Source organism: Gopherus flavomarginatus, chromosome 5 (assembly GCF_025201925.1).
Source record: "Gopherus flavomarginatus isolate rGopFla2 chromosome 5, rGopFla2.mat.asm, whole genome shotgun sequence".
NCBI lineage: Eukaryota > Metazoa > Chordata > Testudines > Testudinidae > Gopherus > Gopherus flavomarginatus.
This window is the reverse complement of record NC_066621.1, coordinates 144,395,732-144,422,258: the sequence shown is the minus strand read 5'-3', so window position 1 is coordinate 144,422,258 and position 26,527 is coordinate 144,395,732. Positions and strand designations below refer to the sequence as shown.

The following is a 26,527-nucleotide window of genomic DNA, read 5'->3' as shown; positions in this document are numbered from 1 at the left end:
TCAGTAATAAAAAGATTAAATAAGATTGGTCCCAAAACTGATCCCTGAGGAACTCCACTAGTAACCTCCTTCCAGCCTGACAATTCAACTTTCAGTACAACACATTGTAGTCTCCCCTTTAACCAGTTCCTTATCCACCTTTCAATTTTCATATTGATCCCCATCTTTTTCGATTTAACTAAAAATTCCCCATGTGGAACCGTATCAAATGCCTTACTGAAATCGAGGTAAATTAGATCCACTGCACTTCCTTTGTCTAAAAAATCTGTTACCTTCTCAAAGAAGGAGATAAGGTTGGTTTGGCACGATCTACCTTTTGTAAAACCATGTTGTATTTTGTCCCAATTACCATTGACCTCAATGTCCTTAACTACTTTCTCCTTCAGTTTTTTTTCCAAGACCTTACATACTACCGATGTCAAACTAACAGGCCTATAATTACTCTGATCACGTTTTTTTCCCTTTCTTAAAAATAGGAACTAGGTTAGCAATTCTCCAGTCGTACTGTGCAACCCCTGAGTTTACTGATTCATTAAAAATCCTTGGTAATGGGCTTGCAATTTCATGTGCCAGTTCCTTTAATATTCTTGGATGAAGAAAATCAGACCTCCGATTTTGTTCCATTAAGCTGTTCGAGTTTGGCTTCTACCTCGGATGTGGTAATATCTACCTCCATAGCCTCATTCTCATTTGCCATCCTACCGTTATCCCCAAGATTCTCATTAGCCTCATGAAAGACTGAGGCAAAGTATTTGTTTAGATATTGGGCCATGCCTAGATTATCCTTAACCTCCATTCCATCCTCAGCGTTTAGCGGTCCCACTTCTTCTTTCTTTGTTTTCTTCTTATTTATATGGCTGTAGAACCTTTTAGCATTGGTTTTAATTCCCTTTGCAAGGTCCAACTCTACATGGCTTTTGGCCTTTCTCACTTTATCCCTACATGTTGACCTCAATAAGGTAGCTTTCCTTGCTGATCCCTCCCATCTTCCACTCCTTGTAAGCTTTTTGCTTTTTCTTAATCACCTCTCTAAGATGCTTGCTCATCCACCTTGGTCTACAACTCCTGCCTAAGATTTTTTTCCCCCTTTCTTGGGATGCAGGCTTCTGATAGTTTCTGCAACTTTGACTTGAAGTAGTTCCAGGCCTCCTCCACCTTTAGATTCACAAGTTTTTCAGTCCAAAACGTTTGCTGTTAGTTTTTGTGTCTTTTGCTAGTTGCTCTTCAAATTCTTTTTTGGCCTGCCTTCTTATACTTTTACCTTTTGACTTGCCAGAGTTTATGCTCTTTTCTTTTGTCTCCAGTAGGATTTGACTTCCAATTTGTAAAGGATGTCTTTTTGCCTCTAACCGCCTCTTTTGCTCTGTTTAGCCATGGAGACATTTTTTGTCCTTTTACCGCTTTGGGGGTTTTTTTTGGAGGGCGGGGGGTGTTACATTTAGTTTGAGCCTCTATTACAGTGTTTTTAAAGAGTCTTTGTTCAGCTTGTCGGCATTTCACTCTTGACTGTTCCTTTTAATTTCCATTTAACTAGCTTCCTCATTTTTGTGTAGCTCCCTTTTTTGAAGTTAAATGCTACTGTGGTGGGTTTCTTTGACAATTTTTCCCCTTCAAGGGTGTGAAATTTAATTACATTATGGTTGCTGTTACCAAGTGGTTCAGATATATTTACCTTTTGGACCACATCCGGTGTGCCGTTTAGGACTAAATCAAGAATTCTCTCTCCCCAGTGGGTTCCAAGACTAGCTGCTTCAAGAAGCAATCATTAATGGTTTCTAGAAATATTCTCTCTGAATCTCATCTTGAGGTGACATGTTCCCAGTCCCCCTATTGACCCATTATTACTGGGTTTTCTGTTTTTGTTGCCTCTCTAATCTCCCATTGCATTTCACATTCATTATCATTCCTATATATTTTGTACCCTGCTATTACTGTATCCCATTGATTATCATCATTCCACCAGGTCTGAGATGTCTACTATATCAATATCTTCATTTAATGCCAGACACTCAATTTCACCCATCTTAGTATTTAGACTTCTAGCATTTATATAAAAGCCCTTATAAAATTTGTCAATATTTAGTTGTTTGCCTTCATATGATGTAATTGAGTGCAATTCTTTTTAGTTTGACTGTTTTTCTTCAGTTTCTGCCTGTAGTTTATCAACTTCTATCCTCTCTTCTTTGCTAGGTTATAATGTATCCCCTCTAATAAATCCTCCCCTAAAGGATATATCTGTCCAAACCGTGTGCTCGGTCACATCTATTGGCTTTCCCCCTGTTTTGGCAAGCTTCCTCAGTCTCCTTGTTTAATTCAAATATACAACCATTTCTTTCAGTCAGGTCTTGACATTCTGAATGATTTAGGCTTTACTTTTGGTATCCATGTCACTGCATTGACCAAGTCAGTTTTATAGCACTTGAGAAATATTTCTGGAATTAAATTTTTGTGCATGCAGAGATTCTGGCCTCACCAATAGATCCTTGTCATGCTTTGTTTATTGGCATTCTGCTTGTTTTATTTATCGGCACAGATATGTGCCCCCAATCTTAGCCCACTTGCACTGGCTACCTGTCAAGTTTGGTATTAGTGATAAGGTGCTTATGTGTTGACTTATAGAACCCTTGCAGAGCAACACCCAAATACCCCTCTGAGTCATTGATTCTTTATTCTCAGTGCCAGAAAAGGTCACCTAATTTGGTCCTTCTTGAATCTGCTATGCCTATTTACTATCACTGTGAGTTAGTGATAATGAGCTGTACTCCCAGGAGAATGGCAGCTCCATATTTACCCCATATCTCCTAGCCAAGGCTGTTACAAAGATGAGGGCAATGCAGCAAATCAAGGGTCAGTGTCCTGTTGGGAAATCTAGTGTCTTCTCCCAGCAGACAGGAGATATGGGGCTATTTCAAACGCCTGCTGGCTTTCCCAGTCTTTAATGTGTGTGACAGCTTCTGTCTAGTATGTTGCTGACAAATATTTTGAGCTCAGATGTTCCATTTCATTTGACCAGTGTATTTTAAATGGCATTGATAGGCTCACATTTCTGTTAATACTCAGATTTCTACATTGATTTTTGTTGCAATATGGAAAACTTCCTCATTTTTTAAAGTGCCAGTAAAATTAATACTGTGTTTTAATTGACATGTAGTACTTTAATCCATGATGCTGTATTGGAGCAGACATATAACTTTTTAATTTGTACCTTACTTTGGCCCTCTTTCCAACCATGTTTAGCCAATAATCACAGGTTGTCAAAATCTCATCTTTTCATTCTTTTAAAATGCTGGATTTATACTGGTATATCTTGTATTAAATTACTCACAGTATCCTCTTCTGACCATCTCAGCCAGCTTTCAGACTTGCTTGTTTCAGTGGACTGCAAATGATAATTGACCACTTACCCTATACAGAAAAAGTTTGCCTAGTCAAAATTAACATAACAATCTGTTCTTTCTTCACAAAGAAGGATCTGTTCCTTTATAAGAGGAAACCAGCTCCATGCTGAACAGAGGCTCAAAAGTTCTGTTTTCAATTTTGTTTTCTAAGTGTGGGCTTGTCTACGCTGGCAAGTTTCTGCTCAGTAAAGCAGCTTTTTATTCTAAAATTGCAGAGGTGTATACACTGACAAACCACTTTGTGTGCAGAAACAGTTGCAGTGCTGCAAAAAACCCACCTCTACGAGAGTTGTAGTGCTGCAAAAAAAAACCAACCAAACACCTCAACGAGAGTTGTGAGGCTATTTGCGTAGAGTCTTCAGCACCCTGTTGCCAGTGTAGACACTTGATTGCTTTCTGTGCTGTAATTGGCCTCCAAAGCTGTCCCATAATGCCTCAAGTGAGCACTCTGCTCATTGTTTTGAACTCGGCTGCCCTGGAGACATGCACCCCACCCTTTTCAAAGCATCGTTTCTGACAGCTGTTGTGTGCTGTGCTGATCTGCTCCGGGACACAAAGCAAACCATTAATGTGGGTGCTGTTGAACACACAGGCAGGTGTGTGCGTATATGTGTGTGTGAGAGAGAGTGCTGTGCAGAGAGCCCAGGGAGGGAGGCGAGGGCTGATGTCTGGGTTTACCCCTGCCTCAGGACCGGTTGCTTCCTGCTGCTGTCTGAAATTACAACACAGCATGCTGACACACTCTGTGTCCCCCAAAGACCACTGTCTCTCCCCCTTTCCACACATACACACACTCCCCATCACACATCTCTCTCCCTTGCCCCCCCCCACTACACTTGAAAAGCAGCTGGCAATGTTGTAGGATGCCCATGGAACAATGGGATTGGGAAACCTGCTTCATGTGACGCTGTGCCTGCCCCATGAGGCATTGCAAATCCTTCCGAAAGCACGCTGTGGCCAGTTGCACATTGTTATAGCTGCCACAATGCACTGCTGTCTTTGCTGTTGTAAGAGCTGCTAATGTGGATGTGTTCCAGTGTCACAAGGAGCACAGTGTGGACATGCAACAGCGTTTTAATTTCAGCGTTTTAATAAAAGTGGTATAGCTTGTGGTGCAGAAACTTGCCAGTGTAGACATACCCTAAGTAATATTGAAGGTGTACCTGTATTTATCTGCACACAACTGCTCTTTTGTTTATTTTAAAATAACTTTCTCATTGAAAAGAAATCAGCTGTGGATGAAACACCAAATACATTCAGATCAATCAGATATGTGAAACAAATATTTAAAGCATTCAGGAAATGTTTAAAAATGCATAGCTATATTTGTGAGAATTGTTGCTATAGTAAAGTGCTCTATCTGGTATAGCTTATATTGACAGTAATAAGCCCAGTGGGAGAGAGTCTTTATCCAATTAAAAAAAGAAAAACAACTTTAATTCTGCAGTATACATTTCAGAATAAAATGGATGCATGGCACAGAAGTATTAGTAAGTCTGATGAATCTTATTTTCTCATTACACAAGAGATGAGTCATAGTTTTTGACCTTCTAGCAGCCTTTGTAACACTGGTGTTAAACAGGTGATGAGAACATCTGAATAGAATTAAGAATTAATTACATTCAGTGTCATACAGGGTTTAAATTGAGAAAAACAGACTGAATAGAATGTAACCTCTTGATTTACAATTTTAAAGGTCTTAACTGTTTTCTAAATATGTGAACTACAAAATGAGTGTTGTAGGAAAAGCCTTTTGGGAGGGCCAGCTGTCATTTGGGACAGGGTGTGTGAATCTGCGAGTAATGCATTGTAGATTTGTCATATGTATTGGATGAAATTCTGACGCCACTGAAGTTAATGGGAATTATGCCACTGATTTCATTGGGTTATGATTTCACCCCAGATTTATAAACTTTTCATGATCCTCTTGATGTCCTATATATATATATATATATATATATATATAGAAGAATAATTAAAGCTCTGCTTTTTCTTTTCCTCGCTACTTCTGAGACTCATTGCGTGCTACTTCCCGTTAGTGATGAATGAGGAAACCCACATGAAAGTATCTAAAGTTTCCCCTCCCCCCCAGATACTTAAGGGGATTCTCTGCTCCCTAGGAAAAGCAATGAGGCTCCTAATTGCTCCTCTTTTTCTGCTATGAATTGGGGGATTCTCGTAATGCTCAAAGGTGAGTCTGGGTGAGACTCTAACAGTGCTCTGTTATATCTGGCTCTCTGCCCCCTCCTTCAGTAGCATGTCTGGGTATGCGGAGAAGTCTGTCAGTCCTGTGCAGCCCTGACTCAGGCTGCAGTGTAATGGGAATTGTGCCTGTCTGGTTTTCAGCCCAAGAACCCTCACTCTGCCAGGCAAAGGAGCTCAGATTTCAGGCAGCATCAGAATGGGAATTGTGCCTTCTGATCATCAGTCCTAAACACTTGCTTTGCCAGAGAAAGGGGCTCAGTGTCTGAAAGTAGAACTGGTCAGGAATTTCGTGACTAAATGGTTTTTGTCTGAAAATGCTGATTTGCCAAAACTGAAACTTTTCGCAGATGATTAAACTTTTTTGAGAAGGTTTCTTAAGTCCAGGATGGTGGAATTTCTTCTCAGAAGAGGACATACATTCACCTTCAGTAGCCAACAGCTCAATAGTTAGGACATTTACCTATTATGTTGGAAACCCAGGTTCAAGATCTGAGCTGTATAAGATCAGGGATTTATTAGATATTCACTGGACCAGAGAGAGCATCATATAGAGCTGGGACTTGAACTTGGGTTTCCCAAATGTCAGGTAGATAACCTAACCAGAGGGCTACAGAGGCACAGTTTGCAAATGACACTCTTATACCCATGAATAGACAGCATGCCAATCAGAGACGTGCCTAGATTCATACATACTCATTTCATAACCGGACGGCTGCTGGAAAGATTCATAACACCAGTTCTTCAAAATCAAGAAGAGCTTTTTCACCCAGTGTAGAGAATTGCACCCCTAGGGGTCAAAGCAAACTTGGCTTTGGCCATAATTTTACCATTCCAGTAAAGATGTGCAAGGATCCAAAAATTCATTACATATGTCACTTACTGAGGGGTCCTCCATAGCCAATTACCTCCAATGGATAGAATTGCTGTTGCCATGCATCAGCTTCATCCCCTCAGTGGGTTTCTCAAAATGCATCTGAAATTATTTGAGAACATAGAACCATGCACCTGATATGATTCAAAATTGCCATTTACATGTCATATCTGCATGTCTCTTTGTAGGCAGGTGAGTACAAACGGCATGTTGAAAGCCAATCCAGTTTTCACACTAGACCCCTGGACACTCAGGGTGGGGATCATACTTGGAAAACAAATGTTCAGAATCTCAGCATACACATCCTTCAAGTTCACTTCAAAATCCCACATGCATGGTCACATTGGATTGGCCCATTGGTCCATCAAGTCGAGTATCCTATCTATGGCTGTGGCCAGTATCAGCTGCCATCAGTAGAAGGTTTGCACAATGTAGGAAGTCACATAGTGGGCAGTTATGGTACACACAGGGGAAGTCGCTTTGCACTGTTAGAGGTTGACTTCAATCGAAATCTGAGTGTTTATATCCCTCCCAAAAGCAGGGAGTAGTCAGAGGTCAAAGCTTCTCCACAGTAATAGAAGAAATATCCTGAGCAGAGAGGAAACTGCTGCTTTTCTAGACTCTTCACATAAAGCACACAGGTAAGAGGAAAAGGAAAAATTTAAGTCTTACTGCTAGTCCTGGAAAGGTGTTTTGGATTTACTATAGAGCCAAGGACCCACATTGTATTTGCACAAAAGACTAGACTTCTTGATGTAGGGATTCCTTCTTCTGGACTCTAAGCACCTTTAGTTAAAAGCCTGGCTATCAGAAGAGAAGTGCATTCAATATGTATTCTCCATTTGCTTCCAATACAGTTTGGTGTCCAGACAGAGCTCAACCAGGAGATTTCACTCATTGATCTGGTCACATTTTCTGATGATCTTCACTACACTAGAGTTCCTGCCATATTGATTGGAGTCCAACAACCAAGCACCATAGAAACCTGGGTACCAGCCTTAGCCCTGGATCCTCCATTTGAGTATTATGAGGTGCAAAAATTAATCAGAATGATAGACTAAACAAGCTTGTGACTGGCCTTTCTAGTCACCATTATGTCTGAAAAGCAATTTTGGAATTAGTTCCCCTATCTCAGGGGTTTCCAAACTTGGTTTGCGGCATGTTCAGGGTAAGCCCCTGGTGAGCCGTGAGATGCTTTGTTTACTTGAGCATCCGCAAGTGCGGCCGCTCCCAGTGACCACGAACCAAGTTTGGGAACCTCTGCCATATCTGTACAAGAACCACACTGCTCTCCTTGTGAGGAAAAGATTTATTCATAGAGCTTCAGAAAACTTTCTGTTCAAGGTGAGTTCCTCTTTCCACAGTTCCTGGGAAATAGTTCACCAATCATTTTGTTTTAACTCCTGTCATTCCTGACCCTGCCAGCAGGTAGGGGATCTTGGGGGACAACTACTGCACTGGTGGAGTGCAAAATAAACTTTATTAAGAAAATGCAAAAACAGAGAAAATTCAATAGTGAGGGGTATGGGGTTTGTTAAGGTAGACAATTGGGGAGGGGTTTCTTTTAGTAAATAGTATAGGGGGTTTCAATAGTGGGGTACAATACAGTGGGGTACAATACAGTTGGTAACCAATTAACACTGAAGTATAAATGTAACAGGTAGCTAACAATTTCTGTGTAAAGGGTGTGTCACAGCAGCATATAACCAACTAACAGTTATGGGTAAAATGTGTTAAATAACCAACAACTCTAGGTAAAAATGTGTCACAGTGTAAATGTAAGATGTGAGGTGTGTCAGAGAGAAAAAGGATAACCAATGGGGTTTTATGCTAGTCTTTAGTAATACAATTGAGGTCTGGCAGCAGTAGGAGCGGGGTGAACATGTGTGGGAAGGGATTAAAAGAGAGAGAGAGAGAGGCAGTGGTAGAGGAATGAGGTTGGGGGATTGGGGAAGAGGAGCACGTGGTGGAGCAGAGACCAAAGGCAGAGGCGCTGCGGAGGGAGATTTAAACTCAGGGAGACACAGAGAGCAGACAGGCTGCAAGTTTAAACAGCAGAGAGACTGCAACGAGTGACTGGGGAGCTCGGGGGGAGACACGGGCAAGCTTGGGGGTGAGGTTAGGGCAGCGGGAAGACAGACTTAACCACAATTATACAGAACACAGCAAAATCTTATTTATGGTCTAACTTAACCAAGACTGCACAAATTAGCAAGTAACAGAACACAATGCAACAATTCTTTTTTAAACCTAACTTACAGAGCACAATACAAACAATTCTTTAAACCTAACTTAACCACAGCTATGCAAAATGAAATTACAACTTATCTCGACTAAGAACCTGATTCTAATAAGTGCACCTTACACTATGCCAATTCTTTGATTGGGAGGGGGAGCAGTTCCAGAGGGCAGAGTGGTGTGTGCCCAGGGTACAGCCCCCGGGGGTGTGTGTGGCTGCAGCAGTGGGGCGGCTGCAAGCCGGCAGCCCAGGATACAGTCCAGGAAGGCACAGCTTAGTAGCGGCACAGGCTTATTTTTAGCAGCAAAGGCGCTGCGGAGCAAGAAACAGATTACAGATACAGACCAAGGAGTTAGCTTGGGTCTGTCTGCTGGGGAAACAAGGCCAGCAGCTAGGACAGGGGGAGTCTGCAAGAGGGAGTTCTTACCAATCCCCAGGACAGCAGCAAGCACAGAGGCAGGAACAGCAGTAACATCGGAGGATGGAGAGAGGACTCGATTCGCTTACAATAATCAGGAGATCTCCAGGCACAAATTCGTTGTTCTTGGGAGGGGAGTTTAAAAACGGGGGTACGCTCAAAAACAAACGAGAGCGGGGAGAGGGTCCCCCAAAGACCCCTAGCTGATCAGACCAGATGGCAAAGCAAAGACCTTCTCCGAGGTCTGATCAGAAAATGTCCAGCTTTAAAGGCAAACTCAGGCAGTTTCCCACCAGTACTTTTGATTGGCTCCTCTTGATACAGGGGAGGAGAGAAGGCAGGGAAAGGCTGCAGGTAAGCATAGGCATGCCTGGGCATGTTCTGAGCCTACGTCCACACTACAGCTTTAAATCGATATTAGTAAAATCGATTTTATAAAACAGGTTTTATAAAATCGATTTTACGCGTCCACACTAGGGCACATTACTTCGGTGGTGTGCGTCCATGGTCCCAGGGTACCATCGATTTCCGGAGCAGTGCACTCTGGGTAGCTCAGTAAAAGAATAGGACCAATAACTTCGATATCCGTCCACACTAACCCTAAATCGATTTAGTAATATCGATTTTAGGGTTACTCCTTTCGTTTAGCTGGAGTACAGAAATCGATTTTAAGACCCCTTAAAATCGATTTTAAGTGCCTTGTAGTGTGGACGGTTACAGCTTTAAATCGATTTAAAGCTATTTAAATCGATTTAAAGCTCTAGTCTGGACCTGCCCTGAGCCACAGGTATGACTCATATGCTTAATTAGTTGACCACTTCAGGTCATGCATTTCTGGGCAGTGCCCCCCACACCGAGCCCGGGTCTGAACAAAGGAGCCAAACAAAGAAGCAAGAAGCCCTCTCTCTAGGCAGAGCAATGGCTCCAGTTAGTCTGTACAAGCCATTCCTATGAATAGGGCTGTGACTTTAGTTAGCACAGTGGCCGGGAGGGGCGGCCACACAGGACAAACAGAAAGGAGAGGGGAAAAAGGAATGCAGCAGGGGGACAGCTGTAACAGACAATTCCTTTGGAAAGATGTGGCATAAATGAGCATTTCTCATAAGTGATATAAAGAAGTATCTCAAGCATATGGAGTATACATGCCAGTTATATCATGTTCATCTCATTCTATCCAAAATGCCAAGGTATTAGGGCCTCTGAGTTGCTTCAGGCAAGACGTTAAAATTCTACAAAAGTCGGTATGGTAGGCAGCTGGAAACAATTTACAGAAATCCCTAGGGACACTGGGGAAAAAGTGTATGAACCTCATCTCATGAAGATTTGTAAAGTTTCCATTCCTTTTTTTAGAAGCATCCTTTGGTAGGAGGTGATCTGGGTTTGTTCACACATAATTTCTCCCTTTATTTGAGGGATGTCCATTCCTATCTGTTACCGTATTAGAAGAATAATTAAAGCTCTGCTTTTTCTTTTCCTCCCTGCTTCTGAGACTCATTGCGTGCTACTTCCCATTAGTGATGAATGAGGAGTAAAACTGCAACAGAACGAGAAATTTCTTACCTGATGATCATTTTCCTTCTGTGAGCAACTTCTCTCCTTCATCAAATTGAAAATTTTCTTTTATGGGAGACCTAGGCATATAATTATTTTAAGGTTAATTAATACACTACATCAAGTTGTTGTCTTAATGCTAGTAATAGATTAATGGAATGTTTCTACATCTTTGGAAGAACTCTTCTGGTGGTCTGAGTTGAAGAGTGAGGTTTAGTCATGGAGCTTCCAGTCACAACATTGGACTGCTTCCCAATTCCATAAGTGTGGAGATATTAACCCATTAGTGATGAACGAGGGGGAAAGCTGATAATAGACAATTTTCAGATAAGAGATCTCTCGTTCCTCTTTCTCCTGTCCTCTTTTCTTAATTTAATGTGACTTTTATAGCTTAATAGTTGGATTTTTCTTATTATCTTATAAAGTAGCATTTTGGATTCATTTGTGATCACTATGCCAAGAAATCAGTGAAAGAAACAAAGTATGTAATTATTCCATAAACGTTTGTGTGACTATGTATAGTAACTATGATGTCACAGTAGCGCTGCTATGAGAAGGTTGTGTTCTGTTTTGAACTTAAAGCAGGAGTTCAGCCTCTTTAATTTATATGAAAAACTGCATCAGCCCCAGATTTTCAGCCCATAATCTGAGTAAAGCTTGAATTTTCTGTGGTGTCTCAAGAAAATTGGTTAATTGGTTTTTGAGTTCCAGTCAGCCAAAAATTGTCCCCCCTCAAAAAAAAGTTCTCATTCAGAGTCTCAAGATTTTTAGATCCCTCTGCTTTGAAAACTACAAACTGTAAAAAGTCAAAAACATGGCTAGAGAGTTCAGTGAGCTCTGTGAGGTTGTGCAATGACTTTAAGAAACAAAAAGAAAAAAATATTAGCATTCTTTGCCATAGCTTGATCCTTATTGTGGTGAGCCAATGGAGAACAAGATTTATGATGACCCAGGATCCTTTTATAAAGTAGCAGCCACTGGTTTGATGAAGAAACAGACCTTTGTGAATCAGTTCAGTTTTACAGTGACCAGGATCTTCAACATAGTAGCTATTGCTTTGTTGAAGCCTCAGAGCTGTTCAGTCTGTGTCATAACCAGGTCTCGAACCTGGGTCCACAGGAGTTATAGGAGTGGTCACACTCTAGCCCTCCACCTGAGAGCCTTCTGGCTTTTTTTTTTTTTTTTACATGGGACCCATGAAGCCTAGCTCCTGTTTGAGGCTCCGCCTCTGAGGTTCTATTGGCAGAGTCCTGAAACAGCTGATCGGTCTCTGGCCCTGCTGAAGCCAGCAGCAAGAATAGGAAGCTGTCTGTACAGATGGCTTCACCCTCTTCCAGACTGTGTGCTTCCTCCTCCAACTCCCCTAACTTGATTTCCTGGCATTTGTTTTGCGGTTCTGATCTCTAGTTTGCCTCTGACTCCCTGGTATGTTTCCCTGGCCTGACTCTGGTTTCTGATTCTTGATTCTGATCTCCAGTTTATCTCCTGCCTCTGATCTCCCAGTATCCTGACCCGGCCTGACTCTCTTGTGATGGTGGACTCTAGTAACAAGTACTAGGTCTGGCTGGCCATGACAGCCTGTGTAGGAGTTGCTGGTTTGTTGAAGACTGGGAAACTCTATGAAATTGTTCAGCTGCTTCAGGAGTGAAGTGTTGAGGATCCTCTGTTGTGAAACTGTTCATCCAGCTCAGGAGTCTCCTGATCTTAGTGAAAGAAATGGCTAGCAATGTTGGAAATTTTTGTTTGTTAAGCTCTTCAGCCAGTTCAGGTGCAGAGTTCTTGAGCCAGCTCAACAGTTTTTTGAAGAATAAGAACTGTGAGCAAGCAACAGCAATTTTGATGAATATCATGCTCTTTGTGAAAGAGCCCAGATGGCTCAGAAGCAGATCCTGTCCTTCATGAAAAGATCTCTAACACAGTAATGGCGCCTTTCTGAATTTATGAGCATTATAACTGAAACTTTATGCACAGTGATCCTCAGCTAATGGAGAACATGAAAAATCTTCATTTTTGCAAAAGAAAGCAAAAAACTTGGTGTCTACAATATTTTGACTAGCTCTACTGTTGAACGCTTTAGGAGAGCAGTATGATTTTTCCTACTATCACATGCCCCAAATAATGTGCTCTGTGTCCAAATTTGGGGCTGACATGGTGGAGGAGGAGAAGTTTTTCTAGTCCAGTAGCATTCGTATTGCAATAGAGATGATCTTTGACAAAGCAGCAGCTACTTTCACAAAGTAAAGGAACTTTGTGACAGTGGTGCTCCTGGGCCAGCTTCAGGTTCCCAAAGATTCTGCTCTTTGTAAAAGGAGCAGTTTCAGAGATGAGGTGTGTTTCTGGGGGGAGGAGTAGAAGGTATGTATTGTTAGATGTCTTAACTTTTAATATATTTTCTTTTGTGGTTTTGTATTAGGTATGTTACTTAAGCAACCTTACCTAATACACAATGTAGTGATTTTGTGTATTAATATATATCTATTTTTCTTTGTGGGTCTGAAGTTTGTTCATAATTAAAATAATATTAACGGAAGATTCAGCATCTTAAGTTCTCAAACAGTGGTGGTAAGCTTGGAAATACAGATCCAGTCTTGGCACCTTGGAGGAATAGACGTAGTTCTAAATAATACAGATGCTCTCCTGCTCAGATGGCTGAGTGCCTGCCAAGAGACAACCTTGAGCTACTGTGGTGGACAGCAGAACACTTAGTATCCACAGCAAGACCTATCTACTCAGCCTGCTAGCAGCAACAGCAGAAACAGTGCTTCAGCACTTTAAACATAGAGCCAGCTGTTCCCTTTGCAGCTAGCTCTTGTGTAAAGTGCGTGCTGTTTTACATAATGATCTGTCAGCAAAGAGAAACTGACTGAGATTGTGTGATCTCAGTCAGTTTTCCTTTGCTGTCTACTCTCCAGAGCATGGTACAGCCACAGTTCTCTGTATGAAATGTAGGAGCACTTTGCACTCAGAAGGTCTGAAGAGGGGAACTTATTAAGCTGCTAGTCAGTTACTCTCCTCTGATCTTCCCTTTCTAAAGGGCTACTATTTGGTACTCCTGCAGAGATTAATAAGATATGCAGAAAATAGGAGCGAGAAGGCCCCAAAAGGTGGAGAGGGAGAAGGAAGGAAAGATGACAAAAAAAGCATAAAAAGGAGCGGAGGGCAAAGATGGAAGGGAATCAGTGATGAAGTTCCAAATTAAAAGAGAGGGACCAAAAGTGGAGGAAAAGATTCTCATTATTGCCCCAATTTTTAAAATTCCCTTACTTTTAAGATTTTCATCCTTATGGTTGAGGAAAGGAGAGAAAGGAGCAGGGGCTTAACGTGTGGAGAATGACTAACTTCCTGGATCCTTGTGGATCTCAGGATTCTTTCGTACCTTGAACAACTGTTGTATTTGTTATCATAGATCTAAAAATCACAAGTTGGAGAATACTCCTGTCTTTCTTATAGAGCTAGTGCTGTCTCTGTGCGTTGATGCTGAAGAATGTCATTTGTGATAGCTAATTGGTATCTTTGTGGATGATCATTTGTCAGGCTAGCCATTGATGAGCATGGGCTTCAGCAGCAAAAAATAGCTTTTGTCATGTTATTGAGAGCAGCCATGCTGTAGACAAGGCCGTGACAGCAGAGCTTTGGTCTTGGAAAAGAAAGAAGGGTAATTTCAAGTAGTTTACGTAAGCAGACTTTTTTTTCCCAAAAAAATTTAAGAGGGTGGGGTGAGGGTAGGAATGCAGCTACAGCAGACAGAAATCTGCTGTTTTTCATGATAATGCTAAGATGTTCTCTAGCAGAGAGAGTTTAACTTGAAACTGTTTGTTTATTTTGGGGACATAAAGAAGGATTTGTTCATAGGGATTTTTTTGTTGTTGTAAACAATGTACTTCAATAGACCTGGCTTCTCCTTTCTAAAGAACTGCAGATTCAAAATGGCATCAGAATGGCATTTTTTATTAGAGGCTGATTTCAAAGCAATAAGACAGTAAGAATCTAAGAGAACTATTTTTGTTGAGGGGAGAAAAGGAAGGTGAGGAATTTTCACTCAAGAGACAACTTTTTTCTAGGGCCCCAATCGTGCAGGCTCAGGAATCTGCTCATATTGAACATATAACTGTGAATCAAAACAACACAAATAGGTTTTTTTGGTTTTGTTTTTGTTTTTTTTGCATGGGCAGAGGCAATTTTTTTCAACAGCTTGTAACTTATTCACAAAACAAAGTTCTTATGATTTACAGATGCAAGCACCCTTAGGGCAGGGTAAATGTCTACTTTACTAAAAACTTCAAGAGAGGAGACTAAATGCAGCTAAAGCATTTCCACTTACCCATTACTTCACAGAAATACCATTAAATATGTACTTTTAAAATCATAATCTCTTGATGAGAGAATTTTTATGACCACTGTGTGAAAGTGGCTAATGCAGTAGTCAGAGATGTCAATTAGCTGTTGCAGAAGCAGCACGCTACCTGGAACTTGAGTGTTGGTGTGAGGAATTGCTTTTCAGATACTTGATTGTAAAAATGTATTTGTAATTCTGCACAAGCATGTGGTTAATTCGGAATTCTAAACAGCTCAGTTTATTAAGGGAAATTAAACCACACAAAATGTACTGTAACATGGCAAGAAGGTGAGTCTAAAGCAGTGAATGCAAACCAGCCGGTAAGGCTCATTTTCCAACATTCTTGTATGCCATTCCTCAGAACTCATGCTCTGACCACTGGCTTGTCTCCTGCCCATGACTCCGGTCCTGCCTGTTGATTCTATTCTGGTTCCTGACTCTTGGCAATGATCATTGGCTTTCCTCTTGACCGTGCCTCTGGTTCTGCTCCTACTACTAGGCCAGACTCTTGTTCTGACCACAGGGTCACACTGGCTACACCCCAGTGTGTGACATCTACTGGGAGATTGAGATGGGAAGAAAGCAAAACTCTTGTGATAGTGCTCCTTTGTAGAGAGAGGTCTTGAAGGCTTACCCTGCTCAGCTGTTCTCTTGTCTTCTAGAAGGTGGAGGATGCTCTGGTTTGTTAGACTAGACTTTTTTTTTTTTTAATTTAAAATGCCTCACTTAAGGCATTTTCCAGAGACATCTCCTTTCTGTCCAAATGTAAGGTGTTTGGTCTGAGATATTTCATGGTAAGAGGAGTTAATGTTTGCTCTCCTTGTACTAGTGGGAACATTCTGCAAGCAGGTGACCCTGTAGCTGTGCTATATTTTGCTGTTTATAGTTAGCAGGAACGGTCCTGCGAGGAGGTGGTACTCCATTTGTGGTGTGGTGTAGTGTATGTTTTCTTTACCTTGGACAGATATGAGGCTGGTGTCTCGGTGAACAGACTCCTTAGCTCTGATTAGGCATCAGTAAGTTACACATGCAATTTATGTTTAAATTGTGTGCATGCCTCATGTAGTTTGTGGCCAGTTGGGCCTAAATTCTAGCATTGAATTGGCACTCAGCTGCAGTAGACTGGAATTTTTCATGTAGTTTGAGGCATAGTCAAAAATAAACAGTTTCATTTAAATATGGAAACAAAATCAATAATGTATTTCTTGCGACGTTTGTTTTGCTCTAGTCCTACATTTCTGCATTCCAGTTTGTGACAGACTTTTGTGTTGACAATAAATACCTTAGTTTAAATTGACTGGGAGAAGATGGAGGTTTTAGAAACTGGCTAAGGGACAGTTGGGCCTTTCTGGCAACCAGAGACATGTGGGAAGTGGATTGGGATTGTGGGAGAAGCACATTATCTGGATGCTTTGTTTAAAATGATCAGCACTGAAATAATTGATAATGCAAATCTGCCTTGTGAAATTATCAAGAAAAGTTGCCAGCCCATTCAGAAACCTACTAGTCCAACTTTACTGCACATACCTTGTTTTAATTTGGGCTTAATCTCATACATCCCTACCCTAGGGTTTTCTCATATGTACTCTTTACACCATACTGACTCTTATACTTCATAGCTTTCTGTTCCAAACCAGATAGCTACACCCACTCTGTCATCCATGCACTGTTCAACCCCCAAGCTTAATCGCTAGTTTGTTCACTCCCCCCCACACCCCTCTCCCCGGCCCTTCCATCATCCAGTCTCTTCCCCTATCGTAAATTTCCTTCCCCCTCCAAATGGCTTCTCAACCCACATCAGTTAATCCAGTCTCTTTCACAGCAATTCATCGGTTCCCTTTTTCTTTCCCCCTTCCCTTCCAGATCATCAGTTGTCATCCCTGCTCTAAACTGTTCTCTCAACAGCTGCTCTTTAAAGCTCTAGAAGTTACCTTAGTACCTCTACCCCGTTTGGCCACAAGCCTTCCCCATTCTGATGGGTTCTTCAGTTCTCTTGCAGGGTGCTTCATTTGCTACTGTGATGTTTGATCCCTCTCTAGAAGGGGTTAGCCGATATTTTAGTTTACATTGGTGTTTGTTCCCCAATTCCTTCGTTTGGTATTTATCTAGTTTTCATGAAAATGCCTGTTATGAGTAAGCGCATTGTTTTTGCCATATTGCGCGCATAGTATTTCGAATGCATTGAGAGCCTGATCACTAATGTCATGTTGCATGAATTAAGTTTTTTGTGCTAAAATGCTTTAATTCTAGGACTGCCATGAAACCATGTGACTGAGGATGTATTTTACAGTATAGTACAAGAGAATCAAGTTGCCTTTCACTCTAGAAGCTTCAAAGGATTTCCTGAGAACCAGTCAGTCTTCATTGCTGTCAGAAAGGAAATCCTGTTATCTGGACAGTACAATAAATAGTTTGCCTTCTGTACTAGAAACAGAAAAAAATGCTCTTAACCTTTGTCTTTTTACTGTAGTTTTTTGTATATCAAATAACTGTATTCTTGACTAATAAATATCACCTACAAAGGTGCTGTGTGACTTTTTTTAATAAGTGGTTTGTTGTGCATTTAGTATTTGCAGGTAACAGTAAACAATCCTAAAGATTTGCAAACTTAATCTGGTATGTCTATATTTACACCGCTCATGTCTATCAAAGTAGGTTGGAGGGACCATAAAGGCTATTGCCAAAGCTTTTTTATGTTCTGGGAACTGGGTGAGTAACTGGCAGTTTCAAGTTGCAGAGCAGTGTAATTGATTCAGAGCCGTGATTGAAAACTGTGGAAGTAGTGATTTTCCTTCTGGTTGCACTAGACATTAGGCAGGGAGAGCAAGACTGCTGCTTGTCCTGTTTTCCTATTTACTGTAAAGACTTTCTGTAGCTTAAAAAATAATACACTGATTTTTTTAAACTTAGAACTCTGTTTTTACCTGTACCCTGCAGTGTTTTCCCTTAAGAAGAAGAAATCTCACTCTTAAGAACCACATCAAATCACATCATTGCTTTTAACTCACTTCTGAAGATCTGGAACCAGATGTTGCTTGCATCTGTGTTTACAAAAAAAATAATTTCAACCATTTTTATTAAAGGAGAAAATGATCATTTAGAACTTCGTTTCAATAGTTCAGCATTGGAGAAAAATCTTTCCTGGTATTTAAAAAAAGAAAAAAAAGGCGGGGGTGGGGGGGAAGGGGCAAACAACTTTCTGTGCCCTAAAGCAAGCAGCATAATACACAACAGATGAATGTTTACAGCTCTTAGGATCTACTGGTTTATAGAGGATTGCCCTGGAATTTTTGTAGCAGAATGGCTGTTCTTTGCTTTGAAGTTAAGGTTAATACTGATAGTTTATAACAAAAGACTTTATTTAAGGAGAATGTAAAGCTTGGAATTTGAATGTACCTCCGATTCTGAATAATTCTTTGCATTTAATAAATGCCTACCAAATTGGCGGAAAAGGGACTATTGATAGGCAGAGAGGGTAAGGTAACTTGCTTCCAGAGTCTTCTCTGCAGTTTACCAGTTGGCGAATGAGTTTTCTGTCACTGTCACTAATTGAACTAGTGAAAACAACGGGCATCTACATCTGTAACAAGTTTATATTGAAAATGACAACACAATTTCAGGCTCCATGTACAAATCCATATCATTTTCAGTCTGGCGAATTAGGACTCTGTAAGGAAATGGACACCAACTGTGCTGTGACTTACTGCATTTCTAAGGGCTTGTCTATACATACAGCACTGCGGCGGCACCAGTGCAGCTGCGCTGCTGTAGCACTAAGTGAAGATGCTATCTAAGCTGACAGGAGAGCATCTCTCACCGACGTAGGTACTCCACCTCCCCAAGAGGCATATCGACGGGAGAAGCCCTCCTGTTGACATAGCATTGTCTATAGCAGGGATTTGATCTGTATAACTGCGTTACTTAGGAGTGTGGATTTTCTGGACCTCTGAGTGACGTAGTTATAGTGACAAGGCTATAGTGTAGACAAGGTCTCAGGCAGCATTATGTCAACGGGAGGGCTTCTTTCATTGACATAGCTTCTGCCTCGTGGAGGGAGAGAGTACAGTAACCCCTCACTTAACATCGTCCTGGTTAATGTTGTTTCGTTGTTATGTTGCTGATCAATTAGAGAACATGCTTGTTTAAAGTGGCGCAGTGCTCCCTTATAATGTTGTTTGGCAGCCGCCTGCTTTGTCCACTGCTTGCAGGAAGAGCAGTCCATTGGAGCTAGCAATGGTGGCTTGGAACCAGAGTGGACCGGCAGCCCCCCTAAGTTCCCTGTGTGGCAGCTGCCCAGCAGGCTATCAGTTGCTGGGCTGTTCAGCTATCCTTCCCCACAGTGCTGTGTGCTGCTCCTGCCCTCTACTTTGGAGCTGCTCCTGGGAGCCTCCTGCTTGCTGTGCTGGGGTGGTGTGCTAATATCAGGGTGTCCCCCTCGCTCCAGCCCCCCACTCCTGTATCCCATCTCCACAGAGCGGGGGTTGAGAACAGGACAGGGCTCAGTATGGAGCGAGCTTGGTGGCAGTAGCTGCTGTCTCAACTTGCTGATCTGTTTAAAAAGGCAATCTGCTTAGAGTGGGTTCAGCATACTTAAAGGGGCAATGTGTGTGTCTCACACACACATACAGTGTCTGTCTCTAACACACACTCATGGTGCGTCTCTCACACTCACTCGCTCTTTGTCTGTCTCTCTCTGCCGTGCTCTCTCCACTCCCTCCATTCGTGCTGCCTTGTAGAGTGTGAGGCTACATTAACAACAGTGTGTTAACCATTGAGGGCTCATCTGAGTGCTAGTTCATCATTTAGCAGTGAGACATTCCCTGGGAAATATCCCACCCTCTTCCATCCTCTGACTTCACCACTTCAACCAATCATCATCATTGCTGTGTACAGTATTCAATTGTTTGTTTAAAACTTATACGCTATTCAATCTATCTATTAAATCTATCTATTTAATCTATCTATCCTGCCATGAGGGCAGGGGACTGGACTCGATGACCTCTCGAGGTCCCTTCCAGTCCTAGAGTCTATGAGTCTATCTATCTAATTTATCTATCTCTATATATCTAAAAAATTCCCTAGAACCTAACCCCCCATTTACATTAATTCTTATGGAAAAATTGGATTCGCTTAAAGTAGCATTTTCAGGAACATAACTACAACGTTAAGCGAGGAGTTACTGTACCTACACCGACAGAAGAATCTCTCCTGACAGCGTAGGCAGCATCTGCACCACTGCAGTGCTGTGTGTGTAGACAAGCTCCACATCTCTGATCCAAAAATGTGGCACAATTTAGGGAAGCTGAAGTGTTTAAAAACAGCTGCATTTTGGTTTCCATGTGCATTTATTTACTAGTTCTGAGCTGCTATGACAGTTTTTGTAATGCACAGAATTTTATGTAAGTTGGGCTGTGAGTTGGCACCATAGAAACAGTCTAATATGTTTGGCCAAGATTTTCACAAGTGACTAATGATTTTGGGTACTTCAGTTCTGGGTCCCGATTTGAGCTACCTTAAAGCAGCCTAGATGTTCAGAGACTGAGTGTTGAGCACTTTCTAAAACTCATGTCTCTTAAGTTGCACACCTCAGAGTACTAGTTACTTGAAAATATTGGCTATTCACTTTATATTCATAAAAAAAGATGACCCTCTCATACCGGATTGTTTTGGTATGTGCAAGGTGGTGGTGGAGGAGTATAAAATGTCCAAACCTGCTTTTGTAAGTTACTTTTAAAAAAGTAACTAAAACAGAAGCATTTTCTTCAAACATGCATCACAAATATGCCAGCATCACAAATGTTGTGAAGAGGTTGCCACAGAACAATTTTCTTTTCTGGTTAGTGTGGGATGGTTCTGTATTGTCGTCCTCTGTACCCTTTGATGTCATATTGGGGAGTAGGGATAAAAGGTTGATAAATTTGAAGGGAGAGCTCGGTATGGTTAAAGAAGTGATGTGGCTCTATAGTTGACACTATAGTAGATTTTGCCCTCAATGGATCAAACTCCTACTGACTTGCGTGGGAATTGCTCTGAGGGCAGAACTGGGCCCACATTATTATGAATACGGATTTTAATGACATTTTAGGCAGGATAGCTATAAATACATAAGGAGCAAGGGAAAGTCAAAGGAAAGTCTTGGTCCTCTACTTAGGGGGGAAGAAGAGCTAATAACAGATGATGTCAAGAAAGCTAAGGTGTTTAATGCTTATTTTGCTTCAGTGTTCTCTAAAAAGAGGAATTATGACCACATTCTGAGCACAATTAATATTAACAACAAGGGGGAAGGAATGCAAGCCAAAACAGAGAAATAATATGTTAAAGTATTTAGATAACTTAGATGTATTTGGTTAGGAAATTAATCGTATAGTACTTAAGAAACAAGCCGAAGCAATGTCAGAACTGTTAATAATTATCTTCAAGAACTCATGGAGGATGGTGAGGTCCTAGAGGACTGGAAAAGAACAATCATAGTACGTACCTATCTTTAAAAATGGGAACAACGAGGGCCCAGAAAATTATAGACCAGTCAACCTAATTTTGCTGCCTGGAAAGATACTGGAACAAACTATTACATAATTTATAAGTACCTGATGGAGAATAAGGTTATAAGGAATAGCTTGCATGGATATATCGAGAGCAAATTATACCAAAGCAATCTAATTTCATTTTTTTACAGGGTAACTGGCTTAATGGTTGGGGGGAAGCTGTAGACATGATACATCTTAATTTAGTAGGGCTTTTGACACAGTCCCACATGACATTCTCATAAACAGAGTAGGGAAATGTGGTCTAGATGAAATTACTGGAAGGTGGGTGCACAACTGGTTGAAAGACTGTACTCAGGGTAGTTATCAATGATTTGCTGTCAAATTGGGAGAGCATATCTACTGGCATCAGTACATAGTGGGTCAGTCTTGGATCCGGCACTGTTCAATGTTTTCCTTCGTGATTTAGATAATGCAGTGGATAGTATGCTTGTAAAATCTGCAGAGAGTACCAAGCTGGGAGGAGTTGCAAACACTTTGGAGGCCGAGGTTAGAATTAAAAATGACCTTGACAAATTGGAGAATTGGTCTGAATTCAACAAGATGAAATTCAATAAAAACAAATGCAAAGTACTTCACTTAGGAAGGAAAAATCAAATGCACAACTACAAAATGGGGAATAACTGGCTAGGTGATAGTACTGCTGAAGAGAATCTGGGAGTTATAGTGGACCACAATTTGAATATAAGTCAATAATGTGATGCATTTTCAAAAAAGGCAAATATCATTCTGGGGTGTATTACGAGGAGTGTGGTATGTAAGACATAGGAGGTAATTGTTCCACTCTGTTTAGCACTGGTGAGGCCTCAGCTGGAGTGGTCATAGACTCTAGGACTGGAAGGAACCTTGAGAGATCAAGTCCAGTCCTCTGCCCTCATGGCAGGACCAAATATTTTCTAGACCATCCCTGATAGACATTTATCTAACCTACTCTTAAATATCTCCAGAGATGGAGATTCCACAACCACCCTAGGCAGTTCATTCCAATGTTTACCACCCTGACAGTTAGGAACTTTTTCCCAATGTCCAACCTAAACCTTCCTTGCTGCAGTTTAAGCCCATTGCTTCTTGTACTCTGTTTAGTTCTAGGTCATCTTTAAGAAAGATGTGGACACATTGGAGAGAGACTATAGATGAGAGCACCAAAAATGATAAACGGTTTAGCAAACCTGACCTATGAAGAAAGGTTAAAAAAAAAAACTGGGCATGTATAGTCTTGAGAAAAGAAGACTGAGGAGGGAACTTGCTAAGTCTTCAAATATGTTAAGGAGCATTATAAAGATGACTCTGATCAATTGTTTTCCACTGAAGGTAGGACAACAAGTAGTGGGCTCAATCTGTAGCAAGGGAGATTTAGGATAGAGATTTAAGAAAAACTTCCTAACTCTAAGGGTAGTTAAGCTCTGGAATAGGCTTCCCAAGGAGATTGGAATCCCTGGAGATTTTTGAGAACAGTTTAGACAAACACCTGTCAAGGATTGTCTAGGTTTAGGTGGTCCTGCCTCAGTGCAGGGGGCTGGACTAGATGATCTCTTAATATCCCTTCTAACCCTGCTTTTCTATGATTCTGCAGCTGAAATTTCACTCTTGTACTATGATGCAGCGAACTGGCGAAAAGCAGGTTCATACATGTTAGTATGGAATAATTAAAAATATGGTTTTAAAATGTTTTTATTAAAGTTGTGAAGTAAAACTTTCACATGTTGAGACTTAAGACCTTTGCAGCATTTGCTGAATTTATCATAAAGTTCAAAGCCACATTGTTATAGTGGTAAGAAACCTTTCTTGAGGCATTTTCAGCCATTGTATTTACATAACATCTGCAGCAGCATACTGTTTTCATTTATGAGGCCGACTCACAAGAAGGTTAGAGCACAAAGTTATGAGATTGCTTGGGATAGTAACAATTTCCAAATCACTATTATTAATTGAGGGGAAAGCTCTCTTCATATGTAGTTTAAATGAGAGAGGGAACACCTGATTTTGGTTATTTAGGATAATATTTTCCAATAAGCATAAAAGTGTTAAGGGCCCAACTTATTTTGAAAGTCTATGGGAGTTGGGCATGCAGCTTCCATATACCAATTTGAAAACCCCACCCTTCATCAATTTACAATTGTCCACTTGCTTTGGGCTCCTGTCACTAATTTCATGTAGTGCAAGTGGCCAGTTTAGTTTTTTGTTTTTTGTTTTTAATTCAGGGGATTCTTTGTCTTTTTCTGGAACACTGATGATTCCTACCCTTGTTTGTTTTAACCATTTTGTTCCTCACAACGCTCAAGACCCGGTATTGTGATAACTTACCATGTCATCAAAGGGAACTGACTGGAACTTTCATCAAAACCCATCAGCCATAGGAGAATTCCTTTCCTTCTAGTACCGATGTTCGTTCTCTGCACTTCTCAATACCCAGATGTCTGGGAGTGTGAGATCAGTCTAGGGAGTCAAACTCAAGTGTCTTGAAAATTATTAGGGAGCAGTAACCACAAAGATGCCACCAGACTGACCCTCAATATTTTATTTTATATTTTGCTGCTGTAAGCTGTCTTTCAGAATGATGAAACTGTCTGATATTCCACACAGTACATTGGAAACTAGTCAAATCAGCAGTTGCCCATAGCTGATTAAACTTGGGGGGATGATCTTCCTTCTCCAGCGTAATCCTTGAGCACATGATAACATTCCACTTTCTCTCTGCAGAGTGTTTTATAATGATCTAGGAAGATCAATTTCTGCCCCTGCAAATTCTGTCATTCCTAGTTTAGGCATCTATTTTGTCTAGCTATTCTGGCTAATGGGTATAATAAAAGTGTGGTTATGTTTTCAAAAGATGTCAATAAAAATAAGAGCCTAAGCAAAAGTACAAATGAATTTGTGCACACTCTAGTACTTTATAGTGGAGAACTAATAATATTGGCACTTAATTAGTTATTTCTATTCATAGATATCATAGTGCTTTCCAAAGGTGGGTAAACGCTATAATCCCCATTTAACATATGGGAAAACGAATGCACCTAAGTTTACATGTCACACACAAAGTTATATGGTGGGTGAGTTAGTGCCAGGAACAAAACCCTAGTGTGGCTCCCAGCTTGGTGCCCTATTCACTAGACCACGCTGCTTCTTTGATAACAGAAAATATTTTCTTAATCATAACTTTCAGAGGATTCATGGCCCATTTGACTGTGATGGAGAAATTCCTGTGATGACAAGAGAAAAATCAAATCATCTTTCTCCAGTGATTTCACCAACTTAATAGCAAACATCTGTTGCTGCTGCAAATTAAAAAAAAAAAAGTCTGCTGAAAATTACTGTAATATTTTTAGCTCTTCTCTGTGAAGCAATTAGTAGAGAAAGGGCTGGATTGGAGCGCATAGTCAGAATTCATTAACTGTGGTGACAATTTGCACGCGCACACACACACACACACACACACACACACACACACACACACACACACACTCACTCTGAAAGCAATAGGAAAGTGCAGTACATCTCCTCTGTAAAGTTGGCGGGGTGTAATCCTTTGAAAGGTGATTATTTGTTAACAAACCAATATAACCCAATACTATACTTCAGATGCAATTAAAAGCAGAATTTTTATTGGAGTGGACGTTCAGTGAATATGCATCTTAACTAAAATTTTTATTGCTTTTATTTAGATGAAAATACAGGCGACGGTGAATTAGATCTTAGTGGAATTGATGACACTGAAATAGATAGGGTAAGATATATTTTTATTCTGTCTACAGTCTGATCTTAGAAGAAAAATATTGTCTTATGTGGTTTATCTTCCTATGCCCCAACCTCCCACTTTGATGGAACTTGGTTACAATGCACATAGATGGTCAGGAGTTAAAGCCCATGATTATGAGAATCTGGTACCAAAACTAATGCACATGGCCAATCTGTTACACTCTAGCTTGTTCGCTGCAAGATATAATAAAATCATAGTATGTTGTTACTGCTGCCATTTCTCATCATGTTGGAGTAATTGTTATTGGAAATGTATTTTATTTTAGAGAGGAAGGACCTTACGTTCCATTTAATATTAAATGCATGACGTAGTTACTTTCTGAAGATATGTTCAAGGTGTGGTGCTGCTCTGGAAAGATACTGTAAAATGTCATTCTGGGCTCCTGTGTTGTCTCAGTGATTTCCATAACCCTTACTCAGTTTATATTATTTGCCTGTGTGACAGTAAAGTGTAGTAGAGCTGGGCGAATAACTGAGTTTTTGGTTAGCTGTTAGCCCCAGAAAACTGGGGGCAGAGGGGAGACACTTTGATTTGGGTTAAATCGAAGCCTTTTTTTTAATTTTTAACTAGTCAAAATATTCAGAAATGTTTTATTTTGGGTCAAACAAAACGTTTTGTTTTGATTTTTGGCATTGTAAACATTTTAAAAATGAAAGCAAAGGAAATGGAGAACTAGAGGAGGGGTGGTGGTAGCCACACCCTCTTTTAATGCCAGTAGCCCAGTGAGTAGGGTGTCCACATGAGGGTCAAGAGACCTGAGTTCCAGCCTCTGCTCCCGAGTGGGGATTCAAACCTAGGTCTGCTGCAAAGACATAGTGTATTTTGGGCGGGGGGGCGGGGGGTGTCTCTCGTGTTGGAGCTGTTCCACTTGGTATAAACAATTAAATATTCATTGGAGCAGGGCCTTGTACCTAGATCTCTCCTCTCCCAGGAGAGTGCCTTGGTTACTGAACTATAGAGTCTCTCACATGCTCTCTGGCCCAGAATAGTCAAGTATTTCGTACAAAGTGAAACAGCTTCAGCAGGAAAGATTGACAGCCCCATCCTACAGTTGCTGATAACATGGTGGTGAGGGCACTCACCTAGGAGTAGGGAGGCCTGGGTTCAAATCCCTACTTTAGAGCAGGAATTCAAAATGGGTCTCCTCCCTCCCAGATGAGTGCTCTAACCTCTGGGCTATTGGGCATATAGGGTGCATGACCAGCTC

At 41.0% G+C, this 26,527-nt stretch overlaps 1 protein-coding gene across 2 annotated transcripts in view; it reads left to right on the top strand.

The window, feature by feature from the left end:
- The window catches only part of BRF1 (BRF1 RNA polymerase III transcription initiation factor subunit), a 268,924-nt gene that overhangs the window by 160,819 nt on the left and 81,578 nt on the right, over window positions 1-26,527 (top strand). For both annotated transcript variants that reach the window (XM_050952602.1, XM_050952603.1), the window contains one exon: window positions 25,226-25,287. In XM_050952602.1, coding sequence (XP_050808559.1) covers window positions 25,226-25,287 — 62 coding nt within the window. The remainder of the gene's footprint in view (window positions 1-25,225; window positions 25,288-26,527) is intronic.